Source organism: Carlito syrichta, unplaced genomic scaffold (genome assembly GCF_000164805.1).
Source record: "Carlito syrichta isolate Samal-C Ts95f unplaced genomic scaffold, Tarsius_syrichta-2.0.1 Scaffold304031, whole genome shotgun sequence".
NCBI lineage: Eukaryota > Metazoa > Chordata > Mammalia > Primates > Tarsiidae > Carlito > Carlito syrichta.
Genome location: NW_007248127.1, coordinates 824800 through 841571, shown reverse-complemented (window position 1 = coordinate 841571; position 16772 = coordinate 824800). Strand labels below are relative to the sequence as shown.

General features: G+C 35.5%; 1 protein-coding gene across 1 annotated transcript in view; it reads right to left on the bottom strand.

The window, feature by feature from the left end:
- The window catches only part of ARHGEF12 (Rho guanine nucleotide exchange factor 12), a 142595-nt gene that overhangs the window by 58471 nt on the left and 67352 nt on the right, over window positions 1-16772 (bottom strand). The window contains exons 2-4 of the mRNA XM_008059428.2: window positions 10908-10931; window positions 8509-8594; window positions 6890-6946 (exon numbers count right to left, since the gene is read on the bottom strand). Of these exons, the coding sequence (XP_008057619.2) occupies window positions 6890-6946; window positions 8509-8594; window positions 10908-10931 (167 nt within the window). The remainder of the gene's footprint in view (window positions 1-6889; window positions 6947-8508; window positions 8595-10907; window positions 10932-16772) is intronic.

Below are 16772 nucleotides of genomic sequence, written 5' to 3'. Positions count from 1 at the left end.
CAAAAAAAAAAAAAGAAAAAAAGAAAAAGAAAATCAAATGAAATATTTTTCCCTTTTTTTGAGAGGAATATTTTACTTGTTGATCAGGAGCTGTTTTAATCTATTACAGAGGGATGAATTCCCCCCTCAGTAACACTGAAATCTCTAATATTGGCTAAACTATTTGGAATGTCCTTTGTGACAAAAAAACAAACAAAATCCTACTTCTTTTGTTTGTTTTAGCAAATTTGCCTTGAGTACCTGTCTATATTAGTCTGTAGGTGATGAGAAGAATGTAAAACTACGAGGAATACTTTGCTCTCAAAAAACATAAAATCTTGGTAAGGAAATAAAAAATCTTGGTAAAGCAAATAAAAAACCAATGACAATGTTTAACCAAACATCAGAATATGGTACAGATAACAGGCCCTACATATTATAGAAGAAGGAAAAATAACTAACTCCAAAACAGCCATTTTCAAATTTCATTGATTAAAAAAAATAATAAAACTAGCTTTCATCATTTTTACTTTTTCTGTTTTTTACAACATATATAGTCCATGGTTTTGCTTTGTTGCTAAATCTGTTAATGTCTGGCATAAAGATTATTAGTATCATTACCATATAAAAGTGTGTATCTTTGAATATGAGCTCTGTAAGATCACACGATCACTTTGATATGAGTTGTAACCAGCATTTTATATGGAAACAAGCAGAGTATTCAGCAAGATAGCAATAAGTCTTAAACTCTCGGCAGGAAGCAGTGGCTCACACCTATAATCCTAGCACTTTGGGAGGCTGAGGCAGGAGGGTTGATTGAACCCAGGAGTTCAAGACCAGCCTGGGCAGTACAGCAAGACCTCATCTCTACAAAAATTCACAATGTTAGCCAGGCATGGTGGTGCACAGCAGAAGGCTGAAGCGGAAAGATCGCCTGAGCTCAGTAGGTTGAGCCTGCAGTGAACCATGAACATGCTGCTGCACTCCAGCCTGGGTGACAAAGTAAGACCTCAATCCAAAATTTAAAAAAAAAAAAGCTTAAACTTCTTTCAAACTTAGGCACAATAGTAGTACTTCTTCATTCTCATTGTTGTTGGTGCTATATGAAGATCTTTTTCACAGCTATGTTTAAAGTGCATATGAATAATCATAAATGAGTACATATCTGATACTGTACTTATCAAAATGTATTGCAATTCTTTCTTTCGTACTAGACAATGAGCATCTAGAAAGCAGATATTGTCTCCTATTCCCTTTGTATCCCTATTCCTTAGCACAGTGCCTGGCATATAATAGGTACTTAATGAATAGTTACTAAATAAATTGGAAGGTATTTTACATAAAGGAAATTTTAAATTAATTATACCCAATCATATATTAATTTTTTAAAAATCACAGTTTTGAAGACTATGCAAAGTAGAGAATTACTTCTATAAGAACACTAACCTTCTGCCCCTGGCAAAATTCCAACCACAATAATTTGATTATCTATCTCCAAATAACTCCTCTAGTTACAAAGAAATTTTTCTTTATTTCCTGTCTTTTTAAAAATCATGATATTTCACTTGGACACTGATAATATCATACTTCATCTCCTAAGTGAAGTAAAGATATTCTATCAAATTTACACAAATACCATCCCAAATTTTATTTCCTCTTCATAACAAAGGACATGCTTTTTCGGTTATAACAATGTGCCATCTAAAATCAATATTTAAAAATGGCTTCTTACTCAACAGATAATTATCAACAATCATATTTTGAAAGTAAAAAAATTAAGCCTTTGTAATACTTTGTGAGTTTCACAACCACAATACCAGATAGTATATTAATAAAAATGAGGTGTTATACATGTAAGGTAACATGCTAAACTTTCCATACTGCATTTATTTCAGTGAAAGCAAATTAGTCTTTCTTCACCTTTTATTTTATTTCATGGCCAAACTTCTCTAAGTCTCACCTCTTAAGAATTAGCTTCAGGGAAGGGAGTGGAGAAAGACCATGTGCAACCTCATAAAAACAGCTCATTTTAAAACTGGTGCCAGACATACATGTTTTACGAGTAAGACCTCAGATAATCCTTTAAGAAGCTTCTTGATTCTAAATGCACAATCCTGCCAGCAAGAGAAGCCTTAAATTCCAAGTATGCCAATTTCATTCTTTTCGACCATTACCAGAAATAAGTCCCTCTTCTAAATTGCGCTTTCTTCTAGTTTAAAGTTTTTCAGAAGGGAAGAAAGAGCCAATTGAGATGAGTCAAGATCTTATTCTGTCAGTTGTCTCTGCTAAAATACTTCATCTCAATTGCAACAATCATTTGTTCAAAACTCACTTAATAAGTGCTTCCAATGAGTTAGGCATCATGGAAAATGCATGGGTGAATATAAATACAAATAATTAAATACAAAGCAAGATGTCAAAGTTTAGAAACAACAAATATAGATAGGCAATAAGAGGAAAGTCTCATGAAAAAGGCAGTATTTGAACTGAATTTTGAAAGATGAGTAGGAGTCTAAATTACAGGTGGTAAACCATTCAAGATAACAGGAATGGCATGAGCAAACGGAGAATAACAAAACATACTTGGGAAATAAAAATTTGGAGAATCTGGTACACCTTTAAGTGAACAGTAAATTAAAGTAGAATGATAAATTGGAAACAAACTGTGCCATGCCTTAATAACTATTTGTACTTTCCTAGCAAGTGAATGACCAAATCCTTAATATAGTAATATTAACCTGACAGATCAAGGGAGAATGTAGTAGAAAAGAGAAAAGAAAATGAATCAATGTGAAATTGAAATAAAAGAAAGTTATGAAGCTATTAGTCTAGGGAAATGATGAAAAACTGGACAAGGCAGTGGGAACAGAACCAAAAAGTGAAGGATAAAAAATACTGTAATGGTAGAATCAAGGAGATCTGCCAAATAGTTAACCACAGGGGACAAGGGAAATGGAAAAGTCAAAGATGACTTTAAGGACATAACACTAGGTGAATAGAAGAATGACAGTGCCATTAAAAAACATTAGGGAAATCAAGAGCAAAATTGATTTCTAGCTGTAGGGAGCAATGACGAACTCCAGTTTGGTCACTCTGAATTTGAGGACTATTTAGACAGGAGACTAGAAGACTGATTGGGGACAGAAACTTGAGTCATGCCTACATGTATAAGAGGGGGAAAAGCAAGTAAACAGAGACAAAACAATTTCAAATAGAAAAGAACCAGTCTGATGCAATCTCATAAAAAAAACAGAGGGCATCAGCATTGCCAAATGGTTTAGAAGGAAATGAGAGAGAACTGAGGGAAAAAAGTTATGAGTTTTCAAGTAGGATGTTTTTGTTCATCTTTCAGATAGTATGAGTTCAGAAGTCAGATTATAAAAGATTAAGAGGTAAATGGTTTTGAGGATGTAGAAGGTTCATGCAGAATTCTCTTTGTAAGGCTGTAGAAGAAAAAAGTGAATAACTACTTGGTGGGAGCAATAATCAAACAAAAAAACTTTTCTTTTTAAGATATGAAAAGCCTAAATAAGAAAAAGATACAAATTTGTTTAAAAAATAGCAGTTAAGTACCAGACCAGGATATTTCAAGTACTGACAGTTTACTTCCGTTATGGACTAAATGTGTGTGTGTGTGTCCCCCACCCTAATTCATATGCTGAAGCCCTTACCCCCAATGTGATGGTATTTGGAGATGAGGTTTTTTAGAGATAATAAGCATTAGATGAGGTCATGAGGATGAGACCCCTTCATAAAGGAATTGGAAGGGACATCAGACAGCTTCTGTCTTCTCTCCCTCTCTCAGGGCACACAACAAGCAAAGGCCACATAGAAACACAACAAGATGGCAGCTATCTGTAAGCCAGCAAGAGAACCTTCACCAGAACCTAACCACACTGGCAAGCTGATCTTAGACTTCCAATCTCCAGAACTGTGAAAAAATAAATTTCTGTTGCTTAAACCATATAGTTTATGGTATTTTGTTATGACAGCCTGAGTACACTAAGACAGCTTAAATAAGACACAGTTTATCTTTATCAACAGGAATCTCTTCATGACACCAAGACAGAAAATAGGAAGAAGCTATTGTCTAACTCAAAATTTCCTTGCTGGCTCTCTCAACCTTGCTTAGCTTCTGCGATCAGAAGAGATACTGCCTGTTCAGGGAAGTCTAGCCATAGACACACCTTTCTGAATCTCTCATTTCCCACAGTAACCCACAGAAGTTTTCCCTTATAACATTAGTAAGAAAAATAAAAAATCAAGTATTATTAAAATTGCAGATCAGAAAACACATCCATAAATATTCAATAGATTTCAAAGGACACAGGGGAAATAAAATAAATGTTGACTGAGTGCACAGATAAACACTTTTCTTGTTGGTCTCTAACCCCTGGACTCAAGCAATTCTCCTGCCTCCACCTCCCAAAGTGCTGGGATTACAAGCATGAGCCACCAGGTCCAGCACATTTTCCTTTTAAAATATATCACAAAGTAGCTCTAAAAATGACTAAGAACTTTTAAAATAAATAATTTGTAAGTGAGTAACTAGCATTTGTGTTAAGTACTCAGCTAATGAATTGTACCCTAAGAGAAAACAATGTACAATTTCAAAAGCTTGAAGTGGACTTGTAACAAGACACTACACTAAAGCAGAATGCCACCCGTTGCTATAACTCTACTCAGTCATATTCCAGTAATACTGAGTTTTCCTTGATTCCCTAAAGAAACTTTTCACCCATGGAGACTGCACTCAAGCTAAAGAGTAATATTCACACGGGTGATAAAATATTATAATGTCAAAGAGATTTACCTTAGCATGCTCTCTGTTCTAATCAACTCATCCCTTTGATAAGTGCCTTTTGAGGATTCGTGGGCTTAGTCCTTCCAAAAAAAGTATTTCAAGGGTTCTCGAGAAGCAAACACAGAAGCCACACCTTACTTCCCAATTACCACTTAAAATGTTTCTACTACTACTACCAAGCCAAAGGCATGTCTGAACTAGCATTAATATTCCTATCACTGGTAAGAAAAATATTAGTATAATATTTCTAGTCATAGTTTCCTAAATTGTTAGCCCTTATCCAAAGCACACAACAAGTTTCTACATATATACCACAGACCTAGGAAACCAGAAAGGGGACAAAATACAACTTTATAATAACTACTGGAAAAGAATGAAGTTATAAGGATAATGTTCATGTTCCTAAGAAGAGAATAGACTATAGGAAGCTCTTTATATAGAAAAGAAAAACAGTTTCGAGGAATTAGGAAGCTATTTCTTACTTATAAAGAGCAAAAATATCTTGGAGGGAAGACAAAGCATAAGCCTGACATGCCACAGTGCATGGTTATACATTTCCTGCTTACTGTAAAAGGTATAACTACAGAAAAAGTACTAGTCATAAAAATCCAAGTAAGAACTATGTGGGCCGGGCTCGGTGGTTCAGCCTGTAATCCCAGCACTTTGGGAGGCCGAGGTGAGTGGATTGCCTGAGTCTGCGGGTTCGAGACCTCATCTCTATAATAAATCAAAAATTAGCCGGGTGTGGTAGCGCGCGCCTGTAGTTCCAGCTACTTGGAAGGCTGTGGTGGAAGGATTGCCGGAGCCCAGCAGGTTGAGGCTGCAGTGGCCGGGAGCAGCCACTGCACTCCAGTCTAGGTGACAGAGTGAGACTCCAACTCAAAAAAAAAAAAAAAAAAGAACTATGTGTATGTATCTAACACTGAAGCATTAACTGGTTTAGAAGAAAACACTGAGCCTTCATAATACTAAAATATATCTGATGCTACAAGTTCAAGTGCCAGTAGATGTGAATTGCCAAATGTTTTAAAAGGAAGGTGGGCGAGTCCACATATTTTTTTCTTCTCACTTAAGTCAAGTTAAGAAACAACAGCACCTGGGGAAACTTCCACTTGATAAACTTATGGCTCTATTAAAGAAGAACTGATTTTCCTTTGAGGGCCACATTTGGCATCTTCCTAAAAAGAAATCACTTATTAGTCTTTCAGAAATTATTTTTCAAGTTTTGGTTCCAAGTAGTGTCTGTCCTATTACTTTTCTCAAAAAACTAATAGATGCCAAAAGAAGGAAAGAAGGCAGGTAAAACTGCAAAGGAAAAGGAAAGATATGTATAAACTTTACAAACATGGTTTACTGTATCTTTGGAAGACAGGATGCAGTCTGGAAATATTAGCATTTCAATCATCTGTTACAAAAGTTGACCACTTGGGTTAAATTTGCTCTTTGTGAAGATCATTTTTAAAAGGTACCATTTTGAAAATTTTTCATTCAGAATATGCTTCAGATAACTTCTAAAAGTCATAGATTAATTCTTTAAGCTATAAAAATAAAATACGTATTTTTGCTATTGAGGATAAATTATATAAAAATGACTTTTCCAGATGACAAAGCAATTAAAAATAAATCAATAAAAAATGAAATAAAAATCTCCAAGAACCAATAATACATCTAAATTACACTAGTACTATTCTTAGAGAAAAAGACTTAATGGCTCAACTCTTCATAATCCAAACTCTGCAAATGAGACAGGGGAAGAAAGATGACAAGAATCCAAAACCCATTTATGTTATTTGAAGGAGCCTGACCTAAACACATTAGAGACAATCACTTTCCTAACATAAATAAGATGAAAGAGAAGATGGGCAATGTGGCCTATTCTTAATCTACAATGTTAGTTTCTAGCAACCTTAAGCTTCCATACAGCCACATTAAAACCCCAGGCTCCCTTTCCCTGCAGTAGATCATGCCATGCAGAGCAGACACAGGAAAGGCTGCAGTTATTTAAAAAAGAAAAGAAAAGAAAAAGAAAGAAAGAAAAGGAAAGAACAAAAGAAACAGCAGAAGCAAGCTCCAAAGGGAAAGGCTGAATTAGCTACATTAGCTTACCATATATCTCGGATCTACTCTCCTCTGAACTAGACTTTTTCTTCTTGGAGGAGCTATCTGCACAAGAGCGGGAGAAAAGGAGAGAGATATAGAAAATATGGAGACCAATGTAAGGGGAAAAACTCATGGGGAAAAAAAGAATGAATCATGATCAAGTTAAATCGTGCAAACACAAAGTATGAACATCATAGATGACAGCAATTAGAATAGTCACAAACAGCACAGGTAATGACATATTTTAAAGATTTATCGAAGAAAAGACAGTGCAATAAAAATACATTTAAACAAAACAACACATGAATAGTATACCAAATATATGACCTGATAACTGTACAGATGACAAAAGCACTAACAGCTCTAATAACCTCATTATGAAATACTGCAAACCCCATTTGCTAAATCTGTCTTTGGAGATGGGCACATCATAGATGAACAACAGACAATAAATATAACAAGAGTGTAATATTTTTATGGACATAAAGCAGAAACTTTTGACCCTTATTAGCAAGAAAATAACTATGAATAACAAATAAATGAAAGCCTCTGAGCCCCATGACTTCAAAATTAGGTGTCAGAATAGAAAATTCTCTCTTCACAGAGATCCCTAAGTGGTATATTACATACTCCCACCACCAAAGCCTCCTAAATTGATGACTGGATTTCCTTTTACATAGTACCCCACATGCAGAAAATTATTAGCTATTTACTTCCTAGTTCTCTCTTCTTAGATACTAGTTATGCTTTCAAAATAAAAGAGCAAATAATACTAAAAGTATGAACATCTTAATTAGATACATAAAACATATTACTGTAAAGATATCTAAAAATAGATACATAATTTTTATGTATCTGAGCTCTCAGCATTTACTTTATCTTTCATAAAAGGAAAATACAACTGAATAAAACAGTTTGTACACCAAAAAATATCAGTTTCAAGTGACAAAAGCAATATTACAAAGCAATTTTTATAAACTAAATCCTAAATGAGTTTACAAGGAGAAAGCAAAAGGGAAAAACCTATATTTTATGAGAGGAGTTCAATCTATAAGCATAATATTAAAAATATAAATAGTTAAAAATCTGCTAACATGAAAACTCTAGGCAAGATCAACACTAGTTAGGTTGAAAGGCAGCTCTCTGAGTTCAGAATATTTTGATTAAAGAAAAATGGATTTCTATTCATTTGTTTACTCTAAAATGAGACCATCTTAATTTCTGAAGATGTAATTTACCTAATATGTCAATTTACCATGTTCGCAATTGAATTTTTAAATGACTACAGAAGTTTATAGCTGTTATAGGCTTGATTTTATGACATACTTCTGGCTCATATCATGATTCACCTTAATACTGAGTCTTTAGTCTTACCAAAGTCTCCAGCTATAACTATTTCTACCATTATCATTATTTTAAAATATAATACACTCTACAATAATGCTTCTATAGTGGAACATGCTGTGCTGAAAGGTAAAAATGCTTGCGCTCCTACTGAATGCAAAGGTTTTATGTGATATAACTGGGGGAGCGAAGAGAGTCCTAAAACAGGTCAAACAACTATTCCTCAATGTTTCAGGTACTTTAAGCTATATTATTCTTTGAAAGAATAAATAGTGTTTTACCTGTGGGGTCAAAATCATGTGATGCGATGCGATCAACTTTCTGCTTCTTATCTGTTGGTGACTCTCGGTTCAAAATACTTCCATGCCTAAATTAAAGCAATCAAATGTTTACTGTAAAAAAATCATTAGAATTAAAACTTAATTTAAAAATCCCCAAAGTATGTCTTATAAAGAGAAACCAGGAAATCAGCCAGGTGTGAGGGCTCATGCCAGTAACCCCAGCACTTTGGGAGGCATAGGCAAGAGAATTGCCCAGACCAGCCTGAGCAACTTGGTGAGAACTTTACAGTAAATCAAAAAATTAGCCAGTCATTGTGGCACATGCCTGTAGTTCCAACTACTTGGAAGGCTGAGGAGGAAGGATTGCCTGAGTTCAGCAGGTAGAGGCTGCAGTAACCACGAGTGTGCCACTGCACTGCAGCCTGGGCAATAGAGTGAGACTCCAACTCACACAAAAAAAGGAAAAGAAAGAAAAAGAAAGAAAGAAAGAAAGAAAGAGAGAGAGAGAGAGAGAGAAAAAAGAATCCAGGAAGTTGACTTACCTTTCACAGTATCATAAGCCTCTCTAGTTTATGCTTTTCAAGAAATTTTGGTGATACAAAGTTTATTTACTAGATTACAGATTGCTAGATACAGTTTTGCTATTACTAGATTACAGTGGCTCATGCTTGTAATCCCAGCACTTTGGGAAGCTGAGGCAAGAAGGATCGTTTGAGGCCAGCTTTGGCAATATTAGCAAGATCTTATCTCTACAAAAAATTAAAAATTAAGCGAACATGGTGTCATGCACCTATAGTCCTAGCTATTACAGAGGCTAAAGCAGGAAGATCGCTTGAGTCCAGGAGTTAGATGTTACAGTGAGCTATGATTGCACTACTACATTCCATGTAACAGAGCTCAGGCTCCGGGGAAAAAAAAGTACTTAAAATAATTAAAATAGTATTAAAGTCTATTTTATTTTTAGAAATAAGTGCTTACTTTTTGTGTGTGGTTTTCATAGGTCAGTACTAAATTTCCATGTAACAGACAAAAAACAGTGCTTTAAGAGAATTAATACATTCTCTGATCCTACATATACTATGGTTCAATTTCAAAATCACTGCATAAATAAATACAGCATGCATGAAAACAGTTTAAAATTTTCAAAAAGGGCAACTCCTTTGAGCCCCCACCCACTGTGGGAGCTTTCCTGTCTTCTCAAATCCTGCTTTCTTAAATAAATAAATAAATAAATAAATAAATAAATAAATAAAATTAAAAATCTTAGGCAAGCCTCACTTTAAGCCTGCCTATATAATTCTAGCCACAGAAGTCTTAGCCAACCACCTTCAGAATCAATGACACTAGAATTGTTATTTTTTTCTATTTCCTAGTCAATTATACTGCTCAGATAAGGGCTTGGCAACAAGAAAGACTATAATATAATATATACACTACTAATTAATTGAAAATCAAGGTTAGCATTGGTATCCTGGACTATGCTTAAAAAAAAAAGCAAAAATACTATAACAATGAGGAAAGACAAACTGTTTACATTTTAAAAATACTTATGATAATTAAGATGAGAGAGAAGAGATGGTGAAGCACAGGTACTGAAAAAGAGGCTTCTAAACCCTGGAAATGAATAAATACACAGATATGGATAAAAGTACAGATATATTTGAACATTTTGGATGCTTTCTTTACTGTCTTTTTTTTTTTTTGAGTTGGAGTTTCACTCTGTTGCCCAGACTGGAGTGTAGTGGCACGCTCCCGCCCACCGCAGCCTCAACCTGCTGGGTTCCAGCGATCCTTCCGCCTCAGCCTTCCGAGTAGCTAGAACTACAGGCGTGCGCTACCACGCCCGGCTAGTTTTTGATTTATTGTAGAGATGAGGTCTCACCAAGTTGCCCAGGCGGGTCTCGAACCCGCGGGCTCAGGCAATCCACTCACCTCAGCCTCCCAAGGCACGGGATTACAGGCTGAGCCACGGAGCCCAGCTTCTTTACTGTCTTAAACTAATTAAGAATAAGCTAGTGCCAAAGTTTATTCACTACAGGCAGTTGGAGTTACACAGGTATAAAATACATCAAAAACTAACCATTAATTTTCACTCTCAAGCCACTCACAATTCAAAACATTCATAAATAAAATTTAAAAATAAATATCTTCATAGAGTAATCTTAAGTATCAATATGAATGACTTTTAAAAGGCTTACATTATAAACATTAAAATATTATCAAAACAATGTTGTTTTCCAGAAAAAAATGCAACTTTTATATTTTAAATTTGTAAAACATTTTGAATTACTTAGATTCATGTTTCCAAAAACCACAAAAATCCACCATAATTTCAAAAGAATGCTTCTAATGAAAATTTAGCCTAATCTGTAGTATGAAGTACAAATGAACTAACTTACCTTATAGGTTTTTTTAGGGGAAACCTGAAAACAAAGAAAAATAAGACAGATATAGTTATTTCCTTATAATATTCTGTTATTAAATTTATGCATTCTACTAAACTACGAGATTCCAATCATATGCTAACTTTGCCAAAGCAAGAATCAACAAGCCGCTGAAATAAGAAGACACAATTTTAAAATATCTTAACTACTTTGGTAAATCTTAAATTGCAGGTGCATTTATCATCAGCTGTCCCAGAGTATGGCTTCTCTTTTTAAAAATCCAAGTAACAGCAAGTGCTAAATTTACTGAGGGCTTACTAAATGCTGTATGATAGGGTTTGTAGGGGGGGGATGGGAGAGGAGGTGTGCAGGTTTCTCTCTATAGAGTCAGTAGACTTCTTTTCTTTAATAAACCTTTTTAACCACTGGTGGCTTGTCTCTTCCTTCTCAGCATACTTTACACTATGCACTATTCCCAACTCTTCACATATATTATTCTCTTTTAATCCTAAAAAAATAAACCTTTATGAAGACATACTATCTCCACTTTACAGATTTTTAAAAACCAAGTCATTAAAACATTATAACTACTGATTCCCTATGAAGGAAAGTTTCTTCCTGCCCATCACCGCTCCCTACTTCCCAAAATATCTGGATGCTATTTACTTTACTATTTATCTGTGTCATCATGATCCTCAATTATTAGTTTTAGCTTTAATAACAGAAATCTAGAAAAAATTACCATTGGAGTACTATCAGTTATAAAAAAAATATGTTCCAAAAGTACAAAAGTTTTGTTTTTCTTGGGATTCTATAAGCTGAAAGAACTACAGCATTTCCTCCTGACTTCCCTTCTCTAAATAAACTATATATATATTTATATATATATATATAGAGAGAGAGAGAGAGAGAGATACCTATACACACCTATATAGGTGTGATGCTTCATATAAATGCTCACCTAATTCCAAAAAAAGTGGTCTTGGATATCCTCCCATTTTTCTTTTGGTTTCTGTCCTTTTCAGCTTATTTCTATCTACGGCATTTTATGTAAAGATCATTTAGTTTAGGTATTAAGAACAGTGTTTGATTAGGAACATTAGTAAGGTCAGGAGTTTTTTAAAGGTTATTAGCAAAGTTAGTAAGAAATAAACATAAAACTACAATACTTGAATGTTGATGACTATATTTTATCTGGCATAGAGATTTTTTTTAAAAACCTCTAAAACACAAATTTACTTACAATTCCCTTTAACTTCTATTTAAATAAAAATTGATCTACAGAAAAAAGCTCTAAAAACTTTCCTAAAAAGTGATGACAAGTTAACTCACAACAAAGTTTGTGATAACAAGTAAAGGTGGTTCTGGGAAAAGAGGACACTGCTCTTGCGAATAAACTGGTTTTACAAAAGACTACCGAATCTTTGGAAATAGAAGTCCCTAAGTAATCTGTCCATACTTGTTGGAGTGGGAGTAGGAGAAAAAAGAAATATGCCTTTTTAATTTACAGATGAAATAAAAGTTGACAGAAAAGGATTCCCAGTTGAGTTTCTACAAACGATGACAACTGCAGTTTATCAACTTAGCCTCTCTGCTCCACAGCCATTATGAAACTCCTATCCCAAAACAATGGTGCTTGCGTCAAGGACTGCAACATCCATGGGTATTCCGGTAAAGAATCCCAGAAGTTCCCAGACTACTGATTATAAACCAGTTTCCTGAGTTATTTTCTCTTACAAAGTAATGGAAAAGGAAGGGAGAGAAGACAAAAATGGTATGGGAAGATGAACAAGGACCACTCCCAAAGTACAGCTTGCTTATCATAAGCCATTTACTACATTCCTAAAGTACAGATGAAGAATTTCTCAAAGAAGCACATTAAAATCATAATTTTTCTCTAATCACTGAGTTCCACTTTAAAGCATCTGCTAAAACAAATATGTATGTGCGTGCACCCACACACATATACACACATGCACTTATCTATACAAGTAACAATGTAAAGAGCCTTCCTAGCTATTTCATTTGTTCCCTCTGCCTCAGCTAAATAAATCACCAAGATATTCCCACAGTTTTATTAGATCTACCATATGCTGAATATTGAGATGGAGATGTAATCAGAGAGCTGGAAATAGGAAGCTAGAACCTCAAAGAAAAATCTGGGACTAGACTTGCAGATATGATGGTTACTGAAATTTAAAACAGCAAGTAAAGAAGAGAAAAATGCCAAGATTCAGATTCTGGGGAAGAACTAGCATCTGAATGATCGAGACTAGAGATAAGGAGAGTAAGATGAACCAGAAAAGAGAAAGGGCTGTTCCAGGGACCAAGGAAGAGGAGATAGTCAATACAATCAACTGCTGCAGAAAGGCAGGTCGGAAAGCTAAAAAGTGGCCATATACTAAGTAACAAATCAGTTCAACAATTAGTCTAATAAAACAAATTCTGGTGACAAACTACTATATTTTCAAGCCCTTGCCCACTGTGCAGTCTAATCATGACAATCTCCTTTGGTTAGATATTTATGGAGAAAAACTGTATGTGAATACTGACATCACATTAGAGGTATCTAAGAAAGCTGTGCCTGGCTTTTGAAAATATCACATTGATAACTTGGACATTTTGCCAACAATGAATATATCTGTGCACATGTGTGTATACATATTTCAAGATATCAGGCAAAATCAAAGTTCCAATATGAAGAACCATGAAATAATAAGAAAAGAGTTATCAGGAATTTGAGTCACTGAGATAAGGTGACTTGCTGCCCTTACTTATGATTTCCTATATTAAACACAGGTCTATTCCAGAAATCTAACCAAGGGCCTTAAATTAATAAATTATTGTATTCACTTGACTCAGAATGCCTTTTCCTTGCTAGTTCTAAGCTTTAAAATTAAATTCCTAGGTAGCAACATTATAACTGAAATAGTCCTTTACAACTGTTCAACAGGATTTCTTTTGGATTTTAAAAAATGCAAGGGACTACCATAGTTTTGTGCTGTCACATATTTGCTCACAAAATAAATAGTATGCTAGAAATCATGTTTTTCTTTTATTAATTTTGGTAAAGATCTAGCTTTTTGACAATACTCTGTGAGAAGTGTTCTGAAACCATTAAGAAATGGAGATGTCATACTCAAACCTTAAATCCTGCCCTTCTCTTTCTCCTCCAAGGTTTCCCTGAGTTTAGTTATGATAGGAAATGTGAGACTCTAGATGGTGGTTCTTAATAAAAGATGACTGAAATTAAGGAGAAGTTTAAGAAAATGTTTACCTTCATTGGATATTGTTTAAGATTTTATTAGCAGTCAAATAATGTTAGCTATTATTTAGAATTATCAAGAATTCAACTGGTAGATTTTAGCAATGTTAAAATGTAGAGGGGACAAAACCTTGCACCTTGGAATCAATGAAATACAGCATCATTTTATTGGAATACACTGCAGTGAGAAGAGTTTCTAGCTGGACGAAAAACTCAGCAAATTAGATAACAATTAAAATAATCCTACGGCTCAACTCTCGTAAAATGATGATAAACATCAGAGTAGAAAATACACTATCAGCCGGGCTCGGTGGCTCAGCCTGTAATCCCACACTTTGGGAGGCTGAGGTGAGTGGATTGCCTGAGCTTGTGGGTTTGAGACCCGCCTGGGCAACTTGGCGAGACCTCATCTCTACAATAAATCAAAAAATTAGCTGGGTGTGGTAGCGTGCGCCTGTAGTTCCAGCTACTTGGAAGGCTGAGGCGGAAGGATTGCCGGAGCCCAGCAGGTTGAGGCTGCGGTGGCCGGGAGAAGCCACTGCACTTCAGTCTGGGCGACAGAGGGAGACTCCAACTCAAAAAAAAAAAAAAAAAAAATACGCTATCCTAAATTAGAAATAGGCAGGCTTGGATGGGAAGAGTATTATTGATTGTTACAGTCAATGAAAATTCCATGTAATTTCAAGGTCTTGGAGCAGGAGATTCCTCAGAAACAAATATAACTAGGTTCATATTCTAGTTTCACAATTTTATAGTAGTACAATTTTATAGTTTAACTTGGATAAATTGCTTAACCTCTTTAAGTATCATCTATAAAACAGATAATACTAGTACCTACCTCAAAAATTTATTTTGAGGATTAGTGAGAAGCAAATAGTAACCACTTAATTATTATTAGCTATTAGAAGGACAAAAATAAAATCTGAACATCAGTGATTGAATTCAAATTAAGTAGAAAAGAAAAAATACACTTAAAGACTAACAAAATTCAATAGTTTTTTCAGCTTAGTAAATTGCACAGAAGTGCATAATTTAAAGCCGGTGATAAAATCAGATTAAATTTATCAAGTTATATTATAAAAGATTAATGCTAAACTCCAAGTTAAACTTCTCAGATGCACAGGGTAGGAAAAAAGGCCAGCTTACAAACTAAACTTTCAATTTTCCTGGCAAGTAGGGTCAGCGATTTTTTTCCAAACCTAGTGAAATTGTTAACCATATCCGCCACTCACCAGCAAAAAAGTTCATGATTTCCTCATCGCCTTTAAAATATCAAAAGTGTTTAGGTATTCAGTGGGCTGGGTTTAAGTTGAGTTTTCCATTTATCTATTTCTACAAAATAACTTAAGTGGCCTAAAGCATAATACTTAAAATTTGAAATAGTATGAATCTGAACCAGCTTGCTCCAGTATAATATTATTTTTCACAAAATAACAAACAAAACAACAAAGAGGGCATTTGTCTGCAATACGTAAGAATTCTTAAGTATAGAGATTTAGTACATAGCACTGATTCCAGTTGAACTTTTAATTTAATCTTTAGTACTCTGGACAGTAAGATTCACAGAGCCAAAGGTAGTAAAATGACCAACCCCCCCCACTTCCCAGCAATGACAACAAAAAAAGTCATAAATCCTTTCACTATCTATAATTTATCACTGATCTAGCTTAGAGTCATTAAAAGAACTAAAAATTATGGTACTGGCAAAAAAGATTATGAACATTACCTACAATACAAACAGCATTACCGAAGTACTATTTTATTAGTGTATAGATCCAAAGCATGACAAGTGGTTGGCAGAGCTATCAATAAGACATTAACAGACCAGGTGCGATAGCTCAGCACTTTGGGAGGTCAAGGCAGCAGGATTGCTTAAGCCCAGGAGTTCGAGATCAGCCTAGGTAACAAAGTGAAACCCTGTCACTACAAAAACTTTTTTAAAAATTAGCTTCCCGCGCCTTTGGGAGGCTGAGGTGAGTGGACTGCCTGAGCCCACGGGTTCGAGACCCGCCTGGGCAGCGAGACCTCATCTCTACAATAAATAAAAAAGTCAGCCGGGCGTGGTAGCGCATGCCTGTAATTCTGGCTAGTTGGAAGGCTGAGGCGGAAGGATCGCCGGAGCACAGCAGGTCGAGGCTGTGGTGGCTGGGAGCGGCCACTGCACTCCAGTCTGGGCGACAGAGTGAGACTCCAACTCAAAAAAAAATTAGCCAGGCAGTGGGTGCGTGCCTAGAGTCCCAGCTACTTGAGAGGCAGAGACAGGAGGATTGCCTGAGCCCGGGAGATTAAGGCAGTGGAGAACCATGGTCATGCCTCTGGCACTCGAGTCTGAGCAACACAGTAAGATTTCCAAATCAAATCAAATCAAATATAAAATAAAATTAATACAATAAAAAACATTAGTTACATTAGAAGGACTCTAAGCCGGGCTCGGTGGCTCAGCCTGTAATCCCGCGCCTTTGGGAGGCTGAGGTGAGTGGACTGCCTGAGCCCGTGGGTTCGAGACCCGCCTGGGAAGCAAGACCTCATCTCTACAATAAATCAAAAAATCAGCCGGGCGTGGTAGCGAATGCCTGTAATTCCGGCTCCTTGGAAGGCTGAGGCGGAAGGATCGC